This window comes from Giraffa tippelskirchi, chromosome 5, assembly GCF_054371585.1.
Source record: "Giraffa tippelskirchi isolate mGirTip1 chromosome 5, T2T-mGirTip1v1.2.pri, whole genome shotgun sequence".
NCBI classification, from domain to species: domain Eukaryota; kingdom Metazoa; phylum Chordata; class Mammalia; order Artiodactyla; family Giraffidae; genus Giraffa; species Giraffa tippelskirchi.
Window position 1 is genome coordinate 17,831,789 of NC_137279.1, and position 18,007 is coordinate 17,849,795.

The 18,007-nt window shown below is 42.7% G+C and overlaps 1 protein-coding gene across 1 annotated transcript in view; it reads right to left on the reverse strand.

The window, feature by feature from the left end:
* The window catches only part of CACNA1E (calcium voltage-gated channel subunit alpha1 E), a 659,107-nt gene that overhangs the window by 482,241 nt on the left and 158,859 nt on the right, over nt 1-18,007 (reverse strand). The window contains exon 5 of the mRNA XM_081485817.1: nt 3,467-3,579. Within this exon, the coding sequence (XP_081341943.1) occupies nt 3,467-3,579 (113 nt within the window). The remainder of the gene's footprint in view (nt 1-3,466; nt 3,580-18,007) is intronic.

The window sequence follows — 18,007 nt, forward strand, 5'->3', positions numbered from 1 at the left end:
TGCACCCTCCCAGCACCAGGTAATGGAGGGCTCCAGGCCCCAGGAGCCATCACTTACGTCCTCCGCTGGGTCTCCAGGGAAGTGTTTGCAGCCTGCCTGGTGACAGATCAAGTGAAGAAGAATATCACATACACCAGTTTCCCAAAATTAAAACGGAGAATGGGGCCTCAGGGAAGGCTGCCTGGGTAATTAAGGCTTTAATTCAAGATCTGGTTTGCCTGAGAGCACTGGGCTCCAGAGAGCACCACTAAATTTCTCCCAGTAAATATTGGCAACTTGAAGGTAGTCTCCTGGCCAGGGTGCAGGGTCATAAAAGACCCCCTTTCTCTCGGTCTCCTGCCTGTCATCCTCAGGGAAGGACTCAGAAGCAGTAAAGTCAGGGGGCTGAGGGTCTTTACTCAAAATGCCGCCCTTACGAGCCAGGGCTGGATAAGGTCTTGAAAGGCAATTGCAGCCCAGGAAACTGAAGGACAGAGAAGGGACGGTTTGCTTGAGGTGACAAGGCTGTTGGTAAGAAAGAGTGGGATCGAGAGTTCAAATGTCCCGATATCAGGATAATCCATTTCCAACTCGGTTCCATCCCACGTATCTTGGAGCCTCATCTACAACATGCCAATATGCACATGCAAACACAACGCATGTGTGCACAAGCATGCACATGTGCACACACGAATCCATCCTTTCTACACAGGCCCATCTTCTCACTGTCACCCGTAACTCAGTGCTTGTCTTGGAGCCGCTCCCCCGCCTGGCAGCCGGCATGCCTTCCCTCTTCTCCAGTTTCACATCCGGGAGGCTTCCGTTCAAGGCCTCTCTTCTAGCATCAACCCTTTTAATACCAGGGCTTCATTCCCTTCTTCAAACAACTCCAGCCCTTGGTGTTTTCTTTTTTTTTTTTTTTTAATAAATTTATTTATTTTAGTTGGGGGCTAATTACTTTACAATATTGTAATAGTTTTTGCCAAACAACTCCAGCCCTTGGTGTTTTCATACGACACATCTTAGCCCTGAATCCTGTGGTGCAGGGCTATTTTATCTCATCTTCCCAAAAAGACGGCGGATTCCCTGTGGATTTCTCTCAGTGACCCCTGCCTCCTAGCCCAGCCCAGCCCAGCTCAGCTCACAGTGAGAGCTCCAACACTGCCCATTCCTTGGAAATCAGGGATTCACAGTGAGAGCTCCAGAACTGCCCATTGCTTGGAAATCAGGGATTCACAGTGAGAGCTCCAACACTGCCCATTCCTTGGAAATCAGGGATTCAAGTTCTATCTGCGTTGTGTTGACTCTCATGGCCTTGGATAAGCCTCAGGGTGTACCTGCGCCTCCATCCCCACCCAAAGGGCATCAGCTCCACCGAGGGCCAAGTTGATGCCACACGGTGATGCCTCTCTGACCTTCCCTGCCCTGTAACAGCAGCCAGCCCAGACCTGCCACTTCTCTGCTCTCCCCACGTGTCCCCCAGAGCCTCCTAAGGATGCTGCCATCTGCAGAACTCTGTGAGGGAACATTCACCAACTGTTCTCTCTCCCTGCCCACCTTCAGGGTCCTCTCTAGACTCACGCTATAGAGAAGGACCAGTGAGCCTGGTGGGGGGCATGGGCCAGGGAGCTCCAGGCTGGATCCTGGGTCCTGTCCCCCCAACCTATTGCCTGCCCATGTGCCCTCATGCACTCACCACAGGCTCAGCTCTGTTAAATGAGGATGTTACAGTTCACTGCTGCTCCCTCAAGACTCACAGCCCCGGGTAATTCCCCAGTGGTCCAGTGGTTAAGACTCCATGCTTCCACTTCAGGGGGTATGGGTTTGATCCCTGGGTAGGGAATTAAGATCCTGCATGCGATGCAATAAAAGAGAAAAAGGATAAAAAAGACTCATGCCCCATACTTTTTTATGTGTTAAGCAAACATCAGTGTCTCCATACACAAAAGGCAAGCACAGCAGCTGAAAACACAGCCTTAAACATCCAGGGCGTGTAAGAGGAGAAGGAAAATTACCCTTTTCTTGGAAATCTGACTTGTATCTCCCAGAAGAGCGAGTACAGTAAACACCAGAAGACACGAAAACCTCTGAGGCAACGATACACCCACCTGACACATGTACACACTCACCACCACCATGCACACCTTCCAGGAGCACTGCTGCTGCTGCTGCTGCTAAGTCGCTTCAGTCGTGTCCGACTCTGTGCGACCCCATAGACGGCAGCCTACCAGGCTCCCCCATCCCTGGGATTCTCTAGGCAAGAATACTGGAGTGGGTTGCCATTTCCTTCTCCAACGCATGAAAGTGAAAAGTGAAAGTGAAGTTGCTCAGTCACGTCCGACTCTTCGCGACCCTATGGACTGCAGCCTACCAGGCTCCTCTGACCATGGGATCTTCCAGGCAAGAGCACTGGAGAGGGTTGCCATTGCCTTCTCCGCTAATTAGATCTGGGGCCCAGCAACTTAAAACAAGGTCTATCATTCAGACGATAACAAGCAGAACTGCCACTGAGCAAACCATACTGACTCCCCAGCTCAGCTCCTCAGATCACTATGTCTTCTTCAATCTGTGAAATGAGGGCTGGACTACATGTGACCCAACCTCCCACAGGCTAGGCAGACCTCAAGTTATATATGTTCTCTCTTTCCCCCGGTGACTGAGTACACTCAAATGCAACCCTGCATCTCCATGGCAAGACCATCCTGTCTACCTACACCCCATCTGAGCTCGGAAGATAGCTCAGTGCTGGGCACTACTGGCGTTCATATCTGCCCTCCCTGGAACCAGTGATTCCAGGGCAGGGGCTGAGTCCATTATTGCAACTATCCGTGCCAGTACTCACTTTAGGGCCACAAGTCAGGGAGGCGGCAGGCACCTAGAGAAGGTTTACCCTGTTCATCGCCCTCCCACACTCCAATCCCACCAACTTAAGTATCAGTGACCGGATGGTGCCAGTCCAAAGAGGTGGCCCAGAAGAAAGTCTTAATGGCCAAGAGTCACCTGCTAGTTACCTGAGCAGGTGAGGGCGAGAGCCTTGCTCCGGTTCGCTGTCCCCCACCAGGCCTGGCCCTGGGTAGGTTCTCCCTGTGGGTCGCCTTTTTCTTCCTAGCTGTAAAGTGAGCAGCTGTCTCTGGACCCACACCCTGAGGTGAGCTGCTGTCCTACTGTGTCAATAATTAACACTCTGCAAAGTGCCTGTTATGTCTTCAGCTGGGATTTTGTTGTTTTTTGACAAGAAAGGGAAATATTTACCATTGTGGAGGACGATACCTAGGAAAGCCCTCTGTGGTAAAGTGGCCACTCCCTGCCCCACCCAGCAGGCCGCGGCCACTTGCTGTCACCAACTCCACCACCCAGGACAGCCGACACGGTCACTGAGTTTAGACACCATGAGCCCCACTAAGAGTGAGTGAAGGCCTGAGGCCAGAAGACTCAAAATCATGGATGGAGGAGGAATAGGTTCAGAGATGGCGATGGATCCTCTTACCTGACCCCCTATCCCTGAATCTGTAGGGCCTTTCGTTAGGAGATGGGGATATGAACAGGGCTCTGCAGCTCTTTGGGTAGGACCTTCTTAAGTAGGCACCTGTCTGCTTCACCCTACAAAAACAAGGCACACATTGATTCAGGGACCAAAATGCCAAACCACCACCAAGAGGAGGTAGGGCGACCCCTGCAGCCCCTACTTCCTGTGACCCTGCCCCACAAGTAGCACTTGGTGGCCCCAGGAGCCCACTCCTCCTGTCTAATGGAACCTGGCGGGTGTTGGGAGACACCCTGGCTGGGAGGAAGATCTAGGCTCAGCCCTGGCTCGGCCACTCAAGAATCAAGGAGAGGAGAGCATGGTCTGACCTTCCTGGACCTTAGTTTGCTCACCTGTAAAAAGAGGATGCAGGGTAACTCCTCTCTGACGTCTCTACCAGCCCTCGGTGAAGCCCCCACTCTGCCGACAGACCAGACTCACCCATGTTTCCATGTGTGTCTCGTCTCAGACCACGAGCTGAGGTTCCAACAGTGGCCCTAGAGTCACACAGCCACTTCCCTAGGGAGCCTCTGCAGCTAACAGACCCTGAATGGTTACTTTAGGCTCCAGACCTTCCCGGTGGCCCGCTCATATCAAAGGCAAGGCCACCTGGGCCACCGTTTCTCCTGCGGCCACGTCCAACAGGCTCACAATTTTCCCACTTCCTTGGTCTGTCTGTTGCTGAAACCTGCCATGTCCACCTCTACCTCAGGACCCCTGTGCTTGCCTCTGTCTTCTCCCTAGACTACAGATGCTGGCATAGTTGGCTTCTTATCATTCAAGTTTCAAATCAAATAACACCTCTTTAGACAACTCCTTCTCCCAACTCTTTGCATTTGGAAGAGACACCCAAATCTCCCTCCTTCGTTCTCCTTTGTTTGGTTTTCTTAATGGCACTCTTTACTATGGGAAGCTATCTTATTTACCTGTCTGGTGACTTGCTTACTGTTTATCTCTTCCCACCTCCCTGAGCTCAGGGACACTGTTTTGTTTGCTGTTGTATCCTCAGCTATTACAACTGGGTCTGACATTGAACAAGCATTCAATAAAAGCTTGTTGAATGAATGAATGAATGAGTCTCCATGAAAGATAGCAGCATAACTGCTCTGGTGGCAGGTGGAGGAAGTGGGCAGATAGAAAGTAGTGAATACTTTTGAGAACAGTGGAGGAAGATAAAAGGAAAGAATGGAGGCAGGAGGTGAACACATTGAAGCTGTGCTCTGCACCCTGGGCTGAGGGCCTCCTCTTTGGCCCTGTGGCCTGGTCTCACGTGTGCTGGATGTCTGTGTGCCCCTTGCAGCCCCACTGATCCTGGAGCCCAGAAAAGATCCCCTGTGAGGGAAGGAACACTGAGCCCCCTTCAGAGCACAAGGCAACCCCTGCTGAAGCAGGAAAATAAGCGAGGCTGCCTTTAATCCTCATCTAAGCGACAGCAGAGGAAGGTGGGGGTGTTTCATTGTTCTCTCTGAGAAGTCAAGGCAGCAGGATGAGACAATTCGGGTTGTCAGCCTGCCAGCACGACCTCTGGAAATGACAAACTTTCCCAACTACTGCCTCAGTAAACAAGGAGCAGCAGAGGCTGGCTTCAGACTGTATCTTGCAGCTGGGCGCTGGGTGTGCTCCGAGTGGTTGGGGGCCTATCCCTGCACAGACCCAGAGCAGCCAGCCGGGGGGAGGACTAGGATGGAGAGCAACTCTCAGGGAGGGACAGACAGGCTCCTCCTGGAGACAGGACAGGAGCCTGGGGCTGCCAGGCAAGGACAGGGACTGAAAGAACGTGGACAGGGATGTAAGGCTCCTAACTACCACACAATTGGGCTCATTTAACATGTTAGCAAGGTCATGCTCAAAATCCTTCAAGATAGGCTTCAACAGTACATGAACTGAGAACTCGCAGATGCACAAGCTGGATTTAGAAAAGGCAGAGGAACTAGAGACTAAACTGCCAACATCTGTTGGACCACCATAGAAAAAGCAAGGGAATTTCAGAAAAACATCTACTTCTGCTTCATTGACTATGCTAAAGTCTTTGACTGTGTGGATCCAACAAACTGGAAAATTCTCTAAGAAATGGGAATATCAGACTACCTTATCTGCCTCCTGAGAAACCTGTATGCGGGTCAAGAAGCAACAGTTAGAACTGGACATGGAACAACGGACTGGTTCCAAATTGGGAAAGGAGTACATCAAGGCTGTATATTGTCACCCTGCTTATTTAACCTATATGCAGAATGCCAGAATGCTATGTATCGAATGCCAGGCTGGATGAAGCACAAGTTGGAATCAAGATTACCAGGAGAAATATCAATAACCTCAGACTTGCAGAGGAGAAGGAAATGGCAAACCACTCCAGTACTCTTGCCTGTAAAATCCCATGGACGGAGGAGCCTGGTAGGCTACAGTCCATGGGGTCGCTAAGAGTCAGACACAACTGAGCAACTTCACTTTCACTTTTCACTTTCATGCATTGGAGAAGGAAATGGCAACCCACTCCAGTATTCTTGCCTGGAGAATCCCAGGGACAGAGGAGCCTGGTGAGCTCCCATCTATGGGGTCGCACAGAGTAGGACACGACTGAAGCGACTTAGCAGCAGCAACAGCAGCAGACTTGCAGATGACACCACCCTAATGGCAGAAAATAAAGAGGAACTGAAGAGCCTCTTGATGAAGGTGAAAAAGGAGAGTGAAAAATCTGCCTTAAAACTCAGCATTTAAAAGACTAAGATCATGGCATTCAGTCCCATCACTTCAGGGCAAACAGATAGAGACAAAATGGAAACAGTGTCAGATTTTATTTTCTTGGACTCCAAAATCACTATGGACAGTGACTGCAGCCATGAAATTAAAAGACGCCTGCTCCTTGGAAAAAAAGCTATGACAAACCTGGACAGTGTATTAAAAAGCAGAGACATTACTTTTCCAACAACGGCCTGTATAGTCAAAGCTATGGATTTTCCAGTAGTCATGAACGGATGTGAGAGCTGGACCATAAAGAAGGCTGAGTGCCGAAGAACTGATGCTTTCTAACTGTGGTGCTAGAGAAGGCTCTTGAGAGTCCCTTGGACAGCTAGAAGATCAAACCAGTCAATCCTAAAGGAAATCAACCCTGAATATTCATTGGAAGGACTGGTGCTGAAGCAAAAGCTCCAATATTTTGGCCACCTGATGCCAAGAGCCGACTTATTGGAAAAGACACTGATTCTGGGAAAGACTGAGAGCAGGAGGAAAAGAGGGTCACAGAGGATGAGATGGTTGGATGGCATTGCCGACTCAATGCACGTGAGTCTGAGCAAACTCCGAGATAGTGATGGACAGGGAAGCCTGGCGTGCTGCAGTTGATGAGATCACAGAGAGACTGGACACGACTGAGCAACTGAACACAGTAGTCCAGCCCCACCCATGTGAACTCAGGAGAGCAACTTCTTCCCTCTCAAAACGGACATGAATAAATACTCTCTTTGTTGAAAAGTAAATGGCAACGGGATCATACTTATCAATAATTACCTTAAATGTAAATGGGTTGAATGCCCCAACCAAAAGACAAAGGCTGGCTGAATGGATACAAAAACAAGACCCCTATATATGCTGTCTACAAGAGACCCACCTCAAAACTAGGGACACACACAGGCTGAAAGTGAAGGGATGGAAAAACATATTTCATGCAAACGGAGACCAAAAGAAAGCAGGCGTCGCAATACTCATTTCAGATAAAATAGACTTTAAAATAAAGGATGTGAAAAGGGACAAAGAAGGACACTACATAAAGATCAAAGGATCAATCCAAGAAGAAGATGTAACAATCATAAATATATATGCACCCAACGTAGGAGCACCACAATATATAAGGCAAATACTAACAAGTATGAAAGGGGAAATTAACAATAACACAATAATAGTGGGAGACTTTAATACTCCACTCACGCATAGATCAACTAAACAGAAAATTAACAAGGAAACACAAACTTTAAATGATACAATAGACAAATTAGATTTAATTGATATTTACAGGTCTTTCCACCCCAAAACAATCAATTTTACCTTTTTCTCAAGTGCACATGGAACTTTCTCCAGGATAGATCACATCCTGGGCCATAAATCTAGCCTTGGTAAATTCAAAAAAATTGAAATCATCCCAGCCATCTTCTCTGACCACAATGCAGTAAGATTAGACCTCAATCACAGGAAAAAAACTATTAAAAATACCAACATATGGAGGCTAAACAACACGCTTCTGAATAACCAACAAATCACAGAAGAAATCAAAAAAGAAATCAAATTATGCATAGAAACGAATGAAAATGAAAACACGACAACCCAAAACCTATGGGACACTGTAAAAGCAATACTAAGGGGAAGGTTCATAGCAATACAGGCGTACCTCAAGAAACAAGAAAAAAATCAAATAAATCAACTAACTCTACACCTAAAGCAACTAGAGAAGGAAGAAATGAAGAACCCCAGGGTCAGTAGAAGGAAAGAAATCTTAAAAATTAGGGCAGAAATAAATGCAAAAGAAACAAAAGAGACCATAGCAAAAATCAACAAAACTAAAAGCTGGTTTTTCGAGAAGATAAACAAAATTGACAAGCCATTAGCCAGACTCATCAAGAAACAAAAGGAGAAGAATCAGATCAACAAAATTAGAAATGAAAATGGAGAGATCACAACAGACTCCACAGAAATACAAAGGATCATAAGAGACTACTACCAACAGCTATATGCCAATAAAATGGACAACTTGGAAGAAATGGACAAATTCTTAGAAAAGTATAACTTTCCAAAACTGAACCAGGAAGAAATAGAAGATCTTAACAGACCCATCACAAGCACGGAAATCGAAACTGTAATCAGAAATCTTCCAGCAAACAAAAGCCCAGGACCAGACGGCTTCACAGCGGAATTCTACCAAAAATTTAGAGAAGAGCTAACACCTATCCTACTCAAACTCTTCCAGAAAATTGCAGAAGACGGTAAACTTCCAAACTCATTCTATGAGGCCACCATCACCCTAATTCCAAAACCAGACAAAGATGTCACAAAAAAGGAAAACTACAGGCCAATATCACTGATGAACATAGATGCAAAAATCCTTAATAAAAATCTAGCAAACAGAATCCAACATCATATTAAAAAGATCATACATCATGACCAAGTGGGCTTTATCCCAGGAATGCAAGGTTTTTTTAACATCCGCAAATCAATCAATGTAATACACCACATTAACAAATTGAAAGAAAAAAACCATATGGTTATCTCAATAGATGCAGAAAAAGCCTTTGACAAAATTCAACATCCATTTATGATAAAAACCCTCCAGAAAGCAGGAATAGAAGGAACATACCTCAACATAATAAAAGCTATATATGACAAACCCACAGCAAACATTACCCTCAATGGTGAAAAATTGAAAGCATTTCCCCTAAAGTCAGGAACAAGGCAAGGATGCCCACTTTCACCGCTACTATTCAACATAGTTTTGGAAGTTTTGGCCACAGCAATCAGAGCGGAAAAAGAAATAAAAGGAATACAGATAGGAAAAGAAGAAGTAAAACTCTCACTGTTTGCAGATGACATGATCCTCTACATAGAAAACCCTAAAGACTCTACTAGAAAATTACTAGAGTTAATCAATGAATATAGTAAAGTTGCAGGATATAAAATTAACACACAGAAATCCCTTGCATTCCTATACTCCAATAATGAGAAAACAGAAAGAGAAATTAAGGAAACAATACCATTCACCATCGCAACAAAAAGAATAAAATACTTAGGAATATATCTACCTAAAGAAACAAAAGACTTATATATAGAAAACTATAAAACACTGATGAAAGAAATCAGAGAGGACACAAACAGATGGAGAAATATACCGTGTTCATGGATTGGAAGAATTAATATAGTGAAAATGAGTATACTACCCAAAGCAATCTATAGATTCAATGCAATCCCTATCAAGCTAACAATGGTATTTTTCACAGAACTAGAACAAATCATCTCACAATTTGTATGGAAATATAAGAAACCTCGAATAGCCAAAGCAATCTTGAGGAAGAAGAATGGAACTGGAGGAATCAACCTGCCTGACTTCAGGCTCTACTACAAAGCCACAGTCATCAAGACAGTATGGTACTGGCACAAAGATAGAAATATAGATCAATGGAACAAAATAGAAAGCCCAGAGATAAACCCACGCACCTATGGACACCTTATCTTCGACAAAGGAGGCAAGAATATACAATGGAGAAAAGACAATCTCTTTAATAAGTGGTGCTGGGAAAACTGGTCAACCACTTGTAAAAGAATGAAACTAGAACACTTCCTAACACCGTACACAAAAATAAACTCAAAATGGATTAAAGATCTAAACGTAAGACCAGAAACTATAAAACTCCTAGAGGAAAACATAGGCAAAACACTCTCCGACATAAATCACAGCAGGATCCTCCATGACCCACCTCCCAGAATATTGGAAATAAAAGCAAAAATAAACAAATGGGACCTAATTAAAATTAAAAGCTTTTGTACAACAAAGGAAACTATAAGCAAGGTGAAAAGACAGCCTTCAGAATGGGAGAAAATAATAGCAAACGAAGCAACAGACAAACAATTAATCTCAAAAATATACAAGCAACTTCTGCAGCTGAATTCCAGAAAAATAAACGACCCAATCAAAAAATGGGCCAAAGAACTAAACAGACATTTCTCCAAAGAAGACATACAGATGGCTAACAAACACATGAAAAGATGCTCAACATCGCTCATTATTAGAGAAATGCAAATCAAAACCACAATGAGGTATCATTTCACACCAGTCAGAATGGCTGCTATCCAAAAGTCTACAAGCAATAAATGCTGGAGAGGGTGTGGAGAAAAGGGAACCCTCTTACACTGTTGGTGGGAATGCAAACTAGTACAGCCACTATGGAGAACAGTGTGGAGATTCCTTAAAAAACTGGGAATAGAACTGCCATATGACCCAGCAATCCCACTGCTGGGCATATACACCGAGGAAACCAGAATTGAAAGAGACGCATGTACCCCAATGTTCATCGCAGCACTGTTTACAATAGCCAGGACATGGAAGCAACCTAGATGTCCATCAGCAGACGAATGGATAAGGAAGCTGTGGTACATATACACAATGGAATATTACTCAGCCATTAAAAAAAATACATTTGAATCGGTTCTACTGAGATGGATGAAACTGGAGCCCATTATACAGAGTGAAGTAATCCAGAAAGAAAAACAACAATACAGTATACTAATGCATATATATGGAATTTGAAAGATGGTAACGATAACCCTATATTGGAGACAGAATAAGAGACAGAGATGCATAGAACAATTTTATGGACTCTGAGGGAGAAGGTGAGGGTGGGACGTTCTGGGAGAATAGCATTGAAACATGTATATTATCATATGTGAAACAGAACACCATTCCATGTTCGATGCATGTGACAAGGGCTCAGGGCCGGGGCAATGGGATGACCCAGAGGGACGGGATGGGGAGGGAGGTGGGTGGGGGGTCCAGGAAGGGGAACACATGTAAACTCATGGCTGATTCATGTCAATGTATGGCAAAAACTATTACAATATTGTAAAGTAATTAGCCCCCAACTAAAATAAATAAATTTATTAAAAAAAAAAATACTCTCTTTGTTGATATCTCAAGATCGTTGTAAGGATCAAGTGAAATCATATATACAAAGAGCTTTTTAGACAAATATAAGATGACAATAATGGACCTAAAAGAGGTCCATTACTCAGAAAGTGAAAACAGATAGTAAATCACAGGCCAGATTTGGATAAGTGGCAATGTCTGGGAGGATTATTTCCTTTAGGGACACTGTAGCACCCCAGGCCAGGAGAATGGGAAACTTACAGTGACTAAATTTCTAAAAGCACAGTGAGATCTCTAGTAGTTAAGAGGACGGATCTTTATAAAAACAAAACTAAAGAGAGAGGAATAAATTTAATAAGAAATATGCAAGATGTATGAAGAAATATTTCATTTAAAATACTGCTGCTGCTGACTGCTAAGTCACGTCAGTCATGTCCGACTCTGTGCGACCCCATAGACGACAGCCCACCAGGCTCCTCCGTCCCTGGGATTCTCCAGGCAAGAACACTGGAGTGGGTTGCCATTTAAAATACTACTTTAGGACTAAAAAAACAAAGACTTGAACAAATGAAAAGTCACAACACATTCATGGATAAAGAAATTTAACATCCTAAAGATGTGAATTCTCCCTTAAGTTTATTTATAAATTAAACATATTCCCAACAAAATCACCAGTAAGTTTTAGAGAGAGCTAGATAATTTTAATCTGAAGTTCACATGGAACAATAAGTAAGCAAGAATATTCAGGAAAATTCTAACACAGAAATGCTATTAAAGATAACTAGTCCCCACATATTAAGGCACATTATAAAACTGCTTTAATTAAAATATGCATTCTGGCATATGAATGTACAAATGGATTGATAGAACAGAATTTAAAATGCAGAAAGAGACCTAAATATCTATGAGAAATATTATATTTCAGATCACTGAGGAAGAGATGAATAGTTAATAAATGGTTTTGAGACAACTAAGTAGACATATGGGAAAAAATTAAGTAGGATCCTTCCCTCAAGTCTTATGCCAAAATAAATTATCTATGAATCGAAGATATAAGTGTAACAAATGAAACCATAAAAATGCCAGAATTTTTTAATGTGTAATTTTTGTAGTTGCAAAGGCCTCTGTTAGCAATATAAAACCAAAATACAGTAATCATAAAAACATAAACAACTTCAAAAGGCAAACTACAAATTAGAAAATATTTTATGCATCTACACTGCAAAGGACAAATTCTCTTAATATATCAGTTCAGTTGCTCAGTCATGTCCAACTCTTTGCGACCCCATGGACTGCAGCACGCCAGGCCATCACCAACTCCCGGAGTTTACTCAAACTCATGTCCATTGAGTATGCCATCCAACCATCTCGTCCTCTGTCATCCCCTTCTCCCCCGACCTTCAATCTTTCCCAGCATCAGGGTCTTTTCAAATGAGTCAGTTCTTCGCATCAGGTGGCCAAAGTATTGGAGTTTGAGCTTCAGTATCAGTCCTTTCAATGAATATTCAGGACTGATTTCCTTTAAAAGGATGGACTGGTTGGATCTCCTTGCAGTCCAAGGGACTCTCAAGAGTCTTCTTCAATACCACAGTTTAAAAGCATCAATTCTTCAGTGCTCAGCTTTCTTCATAGTCCAACTCTCACATCCATACATGACCACTGGAAAAACCATAGCTTTGACTAGACAGACCTTTGTTGGCAAAGTAATGTCTCTGCTTTTTAATATGCTGTCTAGGTTGGTCATAACTTTCCTTCCAAAGAGCAAGCGTCTTTTAATTTCATGGCTTGGAGCCCGAAAAAACAAAGTCAGTCACTGTTTCCCCATCTATTTGCCATGAAGTGATGGGACCAGATGCCATGATCTTAGTTTTCTGAATGTTGAGCTTTAAGTCAACTTTTTCACTCTCCTCTTTCACTTTCATCAAGAGGCTCTTTAGTTCTTTTTCGCTTTCTGCCTTAAGGGTGGTGTCATCTGCATATGGGAGAAGGCGATGGCACCCCACTCCAGTACTCTTGCCTGGAAAATCCCATGAATGGAGGAGCCTGGTAGACTGCAGTCCATGGGGTCACGAAGAGTCGGACATGACTGAGCAACTTCACTTTCACTTTTCACTTTCATGCATTGGAGAAGGAAATGGCAACCCACTCCAGTGTTCTTGCCTGGAGAATCCCAGGGACAGGGGAGCCTGGTGGGCTGCCACCTATGGCGTCACACAGAGTCGGACACGACTGAAGCAACTTAGCAGTCAGCAGCAGCAGCATATCTGAGGTTATTGATATTTCTCCTGGCAATCTCGATTTCAGCTTGTGCTTCATCTAGCCCAGTGTTTCTCATGATGTACTCTCCATGTAAGTTAAATAAGCAGGGTGACAATATACAGCCTTGATGTACTCCTTTCCCGATTTGGAGTCAGTTTGATGTTCCATGTCCAGTTCTAACTGCTGCTTCCTGACCCGCATACAGATTTCTCAAGAGGCAGGTCAGGTGGTCTGGTATTCCCATCTCTTTAATAATTTTCCACAGTTTGTTGTGATCCACACAGTCAAAGGCTTTGGCATAGTCAATAAAACAGAGGCAGATGTTTTCTCTTAATATATAATGAATTACAAATTAACATGAACATGTGCAAAGGATATGATCGATCAACTCACAAATTAGAAAATATAAAAGGCTCTTAATATTTGAAAAGTTGTTCACTATCACAATAAGAGAAAAACACATTTAAACTAGGAGATACCACTTTTCATCCCTTAAGATAGTCCAGGTCTAAAAATTGTTTGGTAACACACCGTGCTGGCAAGGATACAAGGAAATAGCCACCAGGCTGGTAAGTGGATCAACTGGTACAACTTCCATGGGAGACTAGTTGGGACTACAATGAGAAATTTTAAACTCACTCTTTGGCACAATTCTACTTTTAAGAAATTTTCTTCATGTATATTTGCATTTGGGCAAATTAAATCCTTATGTTTATTCATTGAAGCATTAATAGTAAAATATTACCAAAAAAAAAAAGAAAGAAACCTGTATATCTATCAAAAGGGGATGAGTTAAATAAATTATGGAATGTATAAAGCTTTTAAAAAGAGAGAGACAGATTTCAGGGTCCTGATTTGAAAGAATCTCCAAGATCAATTCTTAAGTGGAGAAATACTTAGGTACAGAACAGTAAGTTATGTATATTACTATTTGATTTTGAGAAATTTATACATCAAAATTTTATTGATATACATGGAAATAGAAGGACACATGAGAAAATAAAAATAGTGGTTACTTTCTAGGAGGAAAACTTGGTGGTTGGGGAAATTTTTAAATAAAGAGAATTTTTTTTCAAATGAAGACACCAAAAACTATGAAAAATTACTAAAAGATATTAAATAAGATATTAATAAATGAAAAGACATCTCATGTTCATGGATCAGAAAACTTAAGAGTCTTGAGATGTCAATACTACCCAAAGAGATTTAATGCATTCCCTATCAAAATCTCAACAGTTTTGCATAAACTAAAATGCCAAGTCTAAAATTCATGAGGAAATTCAAGAGTCCTTGAATAGCCAAATGATCTAGAAAAAAAAAAAGTTAGTGGTCTCACATGTCCTAATTTCAAAACTTACTTCAGAACCACAGGAATCAAGACAATGTGGTATTGACATACAGACAAACATATAGATCAATGCAACAGATTAGAGGGCCCAGAAATAAACTCTTCATACATGGTCAAATTATTTTCAACAAGGGATTCAAGACTATTCAGTGGGGAAAAGACAGTATATTCCACAAATGGTGTAGGGAAAACTGGATGCCCACAAGTAAAAATTGAATTTGGACCCTTTACCCTACACCATATAAAAAAATTAACTCAAAATGGATCAAGACCTAAATGTAAGAGTTAAAACCATAAAACTCTTAGAAAATATATGCAAATCATATATCTTATAAGGTTTGGTATCTAGAATATATAAGGAACCCCCATAACAACAAAACAAAGAACTTAATTTTTAAATGACTAGGCACTTCTCCAAAGATAACAAACAATCAATAAGCACATGAAAAGATATTCAACATCATTAGTCATTAGGGAAACGTGAATCAAAATCACAATGAGATATACCACTTTATACCCATTAGGATGCTGCTAAGTCGTTTCAGTCATGTCCGACTCTGTGCGACCCCATAGACGGTAGCCCACCAGGCTCCGCCGTCCCTGGGATTCTCCAGGCAAGAATACTGGAGTGGATTGCCATTTCCTTCTCCAGTGCATGAAAGTGAAAAGTGAAAGTAAAGTCACTCAGTCGTGTCTGACTCTTAGCGACCCCATGGACTGTAGCCTACCAGGCTCCTCCATCCATGGGATTTTCCAGGCAAGAGTACTGGAGTGGGATGCCATTGCCTTCTCCACCATTAGGATGGCTATTATACAAAAAAAAGGAAAGAAATAACAATATTGATAAGGAAGTGGAGAATTGGAAGGAACCCTTGTACATTACTGGTGGAAATATAAAATAGTGCATCCATGTGAGAAACAATATAGCAGTTCCTCAAAAAAATTAAATTGAGAAATGCATGTGTGTGTGCTAAATCACTTCAGTTGTATCCGACTCTTTGCAAACCCATGGACTGTAGCTCACCAGGCTCCTGTGTCCATGGGGATTCTCCAGGCAAGAATACTAGAGTGGCTTGCCATGCCCTCCTCCAGGGGATTTTCCCAATTCAAGGATTGAAACCATGTCTCTCACATCTTCTGCATTGGCAGTTAGGTTCTTTACCACTAGCATCACCTGGGAAGCCCAAGAATTACCATGTGATCTAGCAATTTCATTCCTAACTACATACCCAAAGGCACTGAAAATAGATATTCAAACAAACATTTGGATACCCGTGTTCATAGCTGGATTACTCACAATAGCCAAAAGCAATCCAAGTTTCTATCAATGAATGAATGGATAAACAAAATGTACTATGTACATACAATAGAATATCATCCGACCTTTAAAAAGAAAGAATTCCTGACACATTTCTTTATATGGATGTATAAGGCTGTAATATGGATGAATTTTGAAGAAATTATGCTAAGTGAAATAAACCAATCACAAAAGAACAAATGGTATATGATTTCACTTGTGTGAGGTGCCTTGAGTAGCCAGATCCCTAGAGAAAGAAAGTAGATTGGTGGTAACCAGGAGCTGGGGGAGGAAGGAATGTGTTTGGAGTTCTAGTCTGGGAAGATGAAAAAGTTACAGAGATGGAGGAAGGTGATTATAGCTGCACAGCAATGTGAATATACTTAATGTGACTAAATGGTATACTTAGAAATGGTTAATATGGTAAATTTATATTATGCATATTTTACCACAATTTAAAAAATAAAGAGAAATATTTTACCACAATTTAAAAAATAAAGAGAAAGAAAGAAATATGAAATAATATACAAAGAAGAGTGAATTAGAGAGTCCACACTTCTGGGTTTGAATCTTCACTACTCCCTTTCATGACTATGTCACCTTAGAAAGGTACTTAACATTTCTAAGATTTAGTTTCCTCATCAAAAAAAAAAAAAAAGGTAGTAAAAGCACTGCCTACTATACTACGTTGTTCTGAGGCACATAAAGGGCTTAGGGGAGTGTCTGCCGCATATTACATCCTCAATAAGTAGTTGTTCCTCATTCATTATTGCCTAAGACATTTATTGAGCATCTATTAGATTCAGATATTATGCCAAGTGCAGGGAATACAGAGAATAGGACGGATTTCTGCCTTTAAGAACCTCACCACTTAGTAAATGGGATCTTAATGGATTCTATCTTCAGGCAGCCTTCACTGAAAGACCAAGTGTTGAAAAAGTTACTATGGAAGTACTCTTCAAGAGAATAAACAAGAGACTCAAATAGATTGAAGGTTTAAACTGTTTTCCAATGATTGTGCTCTGTGCTTAGTCACTTAATCGTATTTGACTCTTTGCCACCCCATGGACTATACCCTGCCAGGCTCCTCTGTCCATGGTATTTCCCAGCCAAGAAGACTGGAGTAGATTGCCATTCCCTTCTCCAGGGGATCTTCCCAACCCAGGGATTGAACCTAGGTCTCCTCCATTGCAGGCAGATTCTTTACTGACTGAACCACCAAGGAAGCCCAAGAACACTGAAGTGGGTAGCCTAACCTTTCTCCAGCTGAACTTTCAGGGGAGCCTTATCTAAAAGTAGAATGGACTACCTCGAAAAGTAATAAGGCAGCCTGTATAGCCACTTTTCAGACACATTTCAGGGGAGACACAGAGAGTTAGACTAGGTGGTCACTGGGGCTCCATCTGGCTCAGAGAGTTTCTGATGCTACAAAGAGAGGCCAAGGACTGGATGATGAGCGGACTGGCTGGGGAAAAACTTCAGGGCGTCAGCCTTGCAGACATCACTATCTCATGATGTCATCCAATTGCCCCCTCCCACCCCGGCAGGGGCCAGAAGTCTCCAGATGGCAGATGTAGATTCAAATTCAAAATGAGAGACGTTTTCACATAAATGAATGGAGAGGCACCAAGGTGTACTCATCCCAGGATGACAGACAAAAGGGAAGAAAGGCCCAAAGAGGAGGCCACCATAGCCTTTTTCTGGGCCAGCATGAAAAGTGAAAGTGTCAGGCACTCAGTCACGTCCGACTCCTTGCAGCCCCATGGACTGTAGCCCACCAGGCTTCTCTGTCCATGGGATTCCTCAGGCAAGTATACTGGAATGGGTTGCCATTCCCTTCTCCAGTGGATCTTCCTGACCCAGGGATTGAACCCAGGTCTCTTGCATTGCATGGAGATTCTTTATCCTCTGAGCCATCAGGGAAGACTGAGCCAGTATGAGCTCCAGAATAAAACACTGAAGCAGATTCATGAGTGAAGA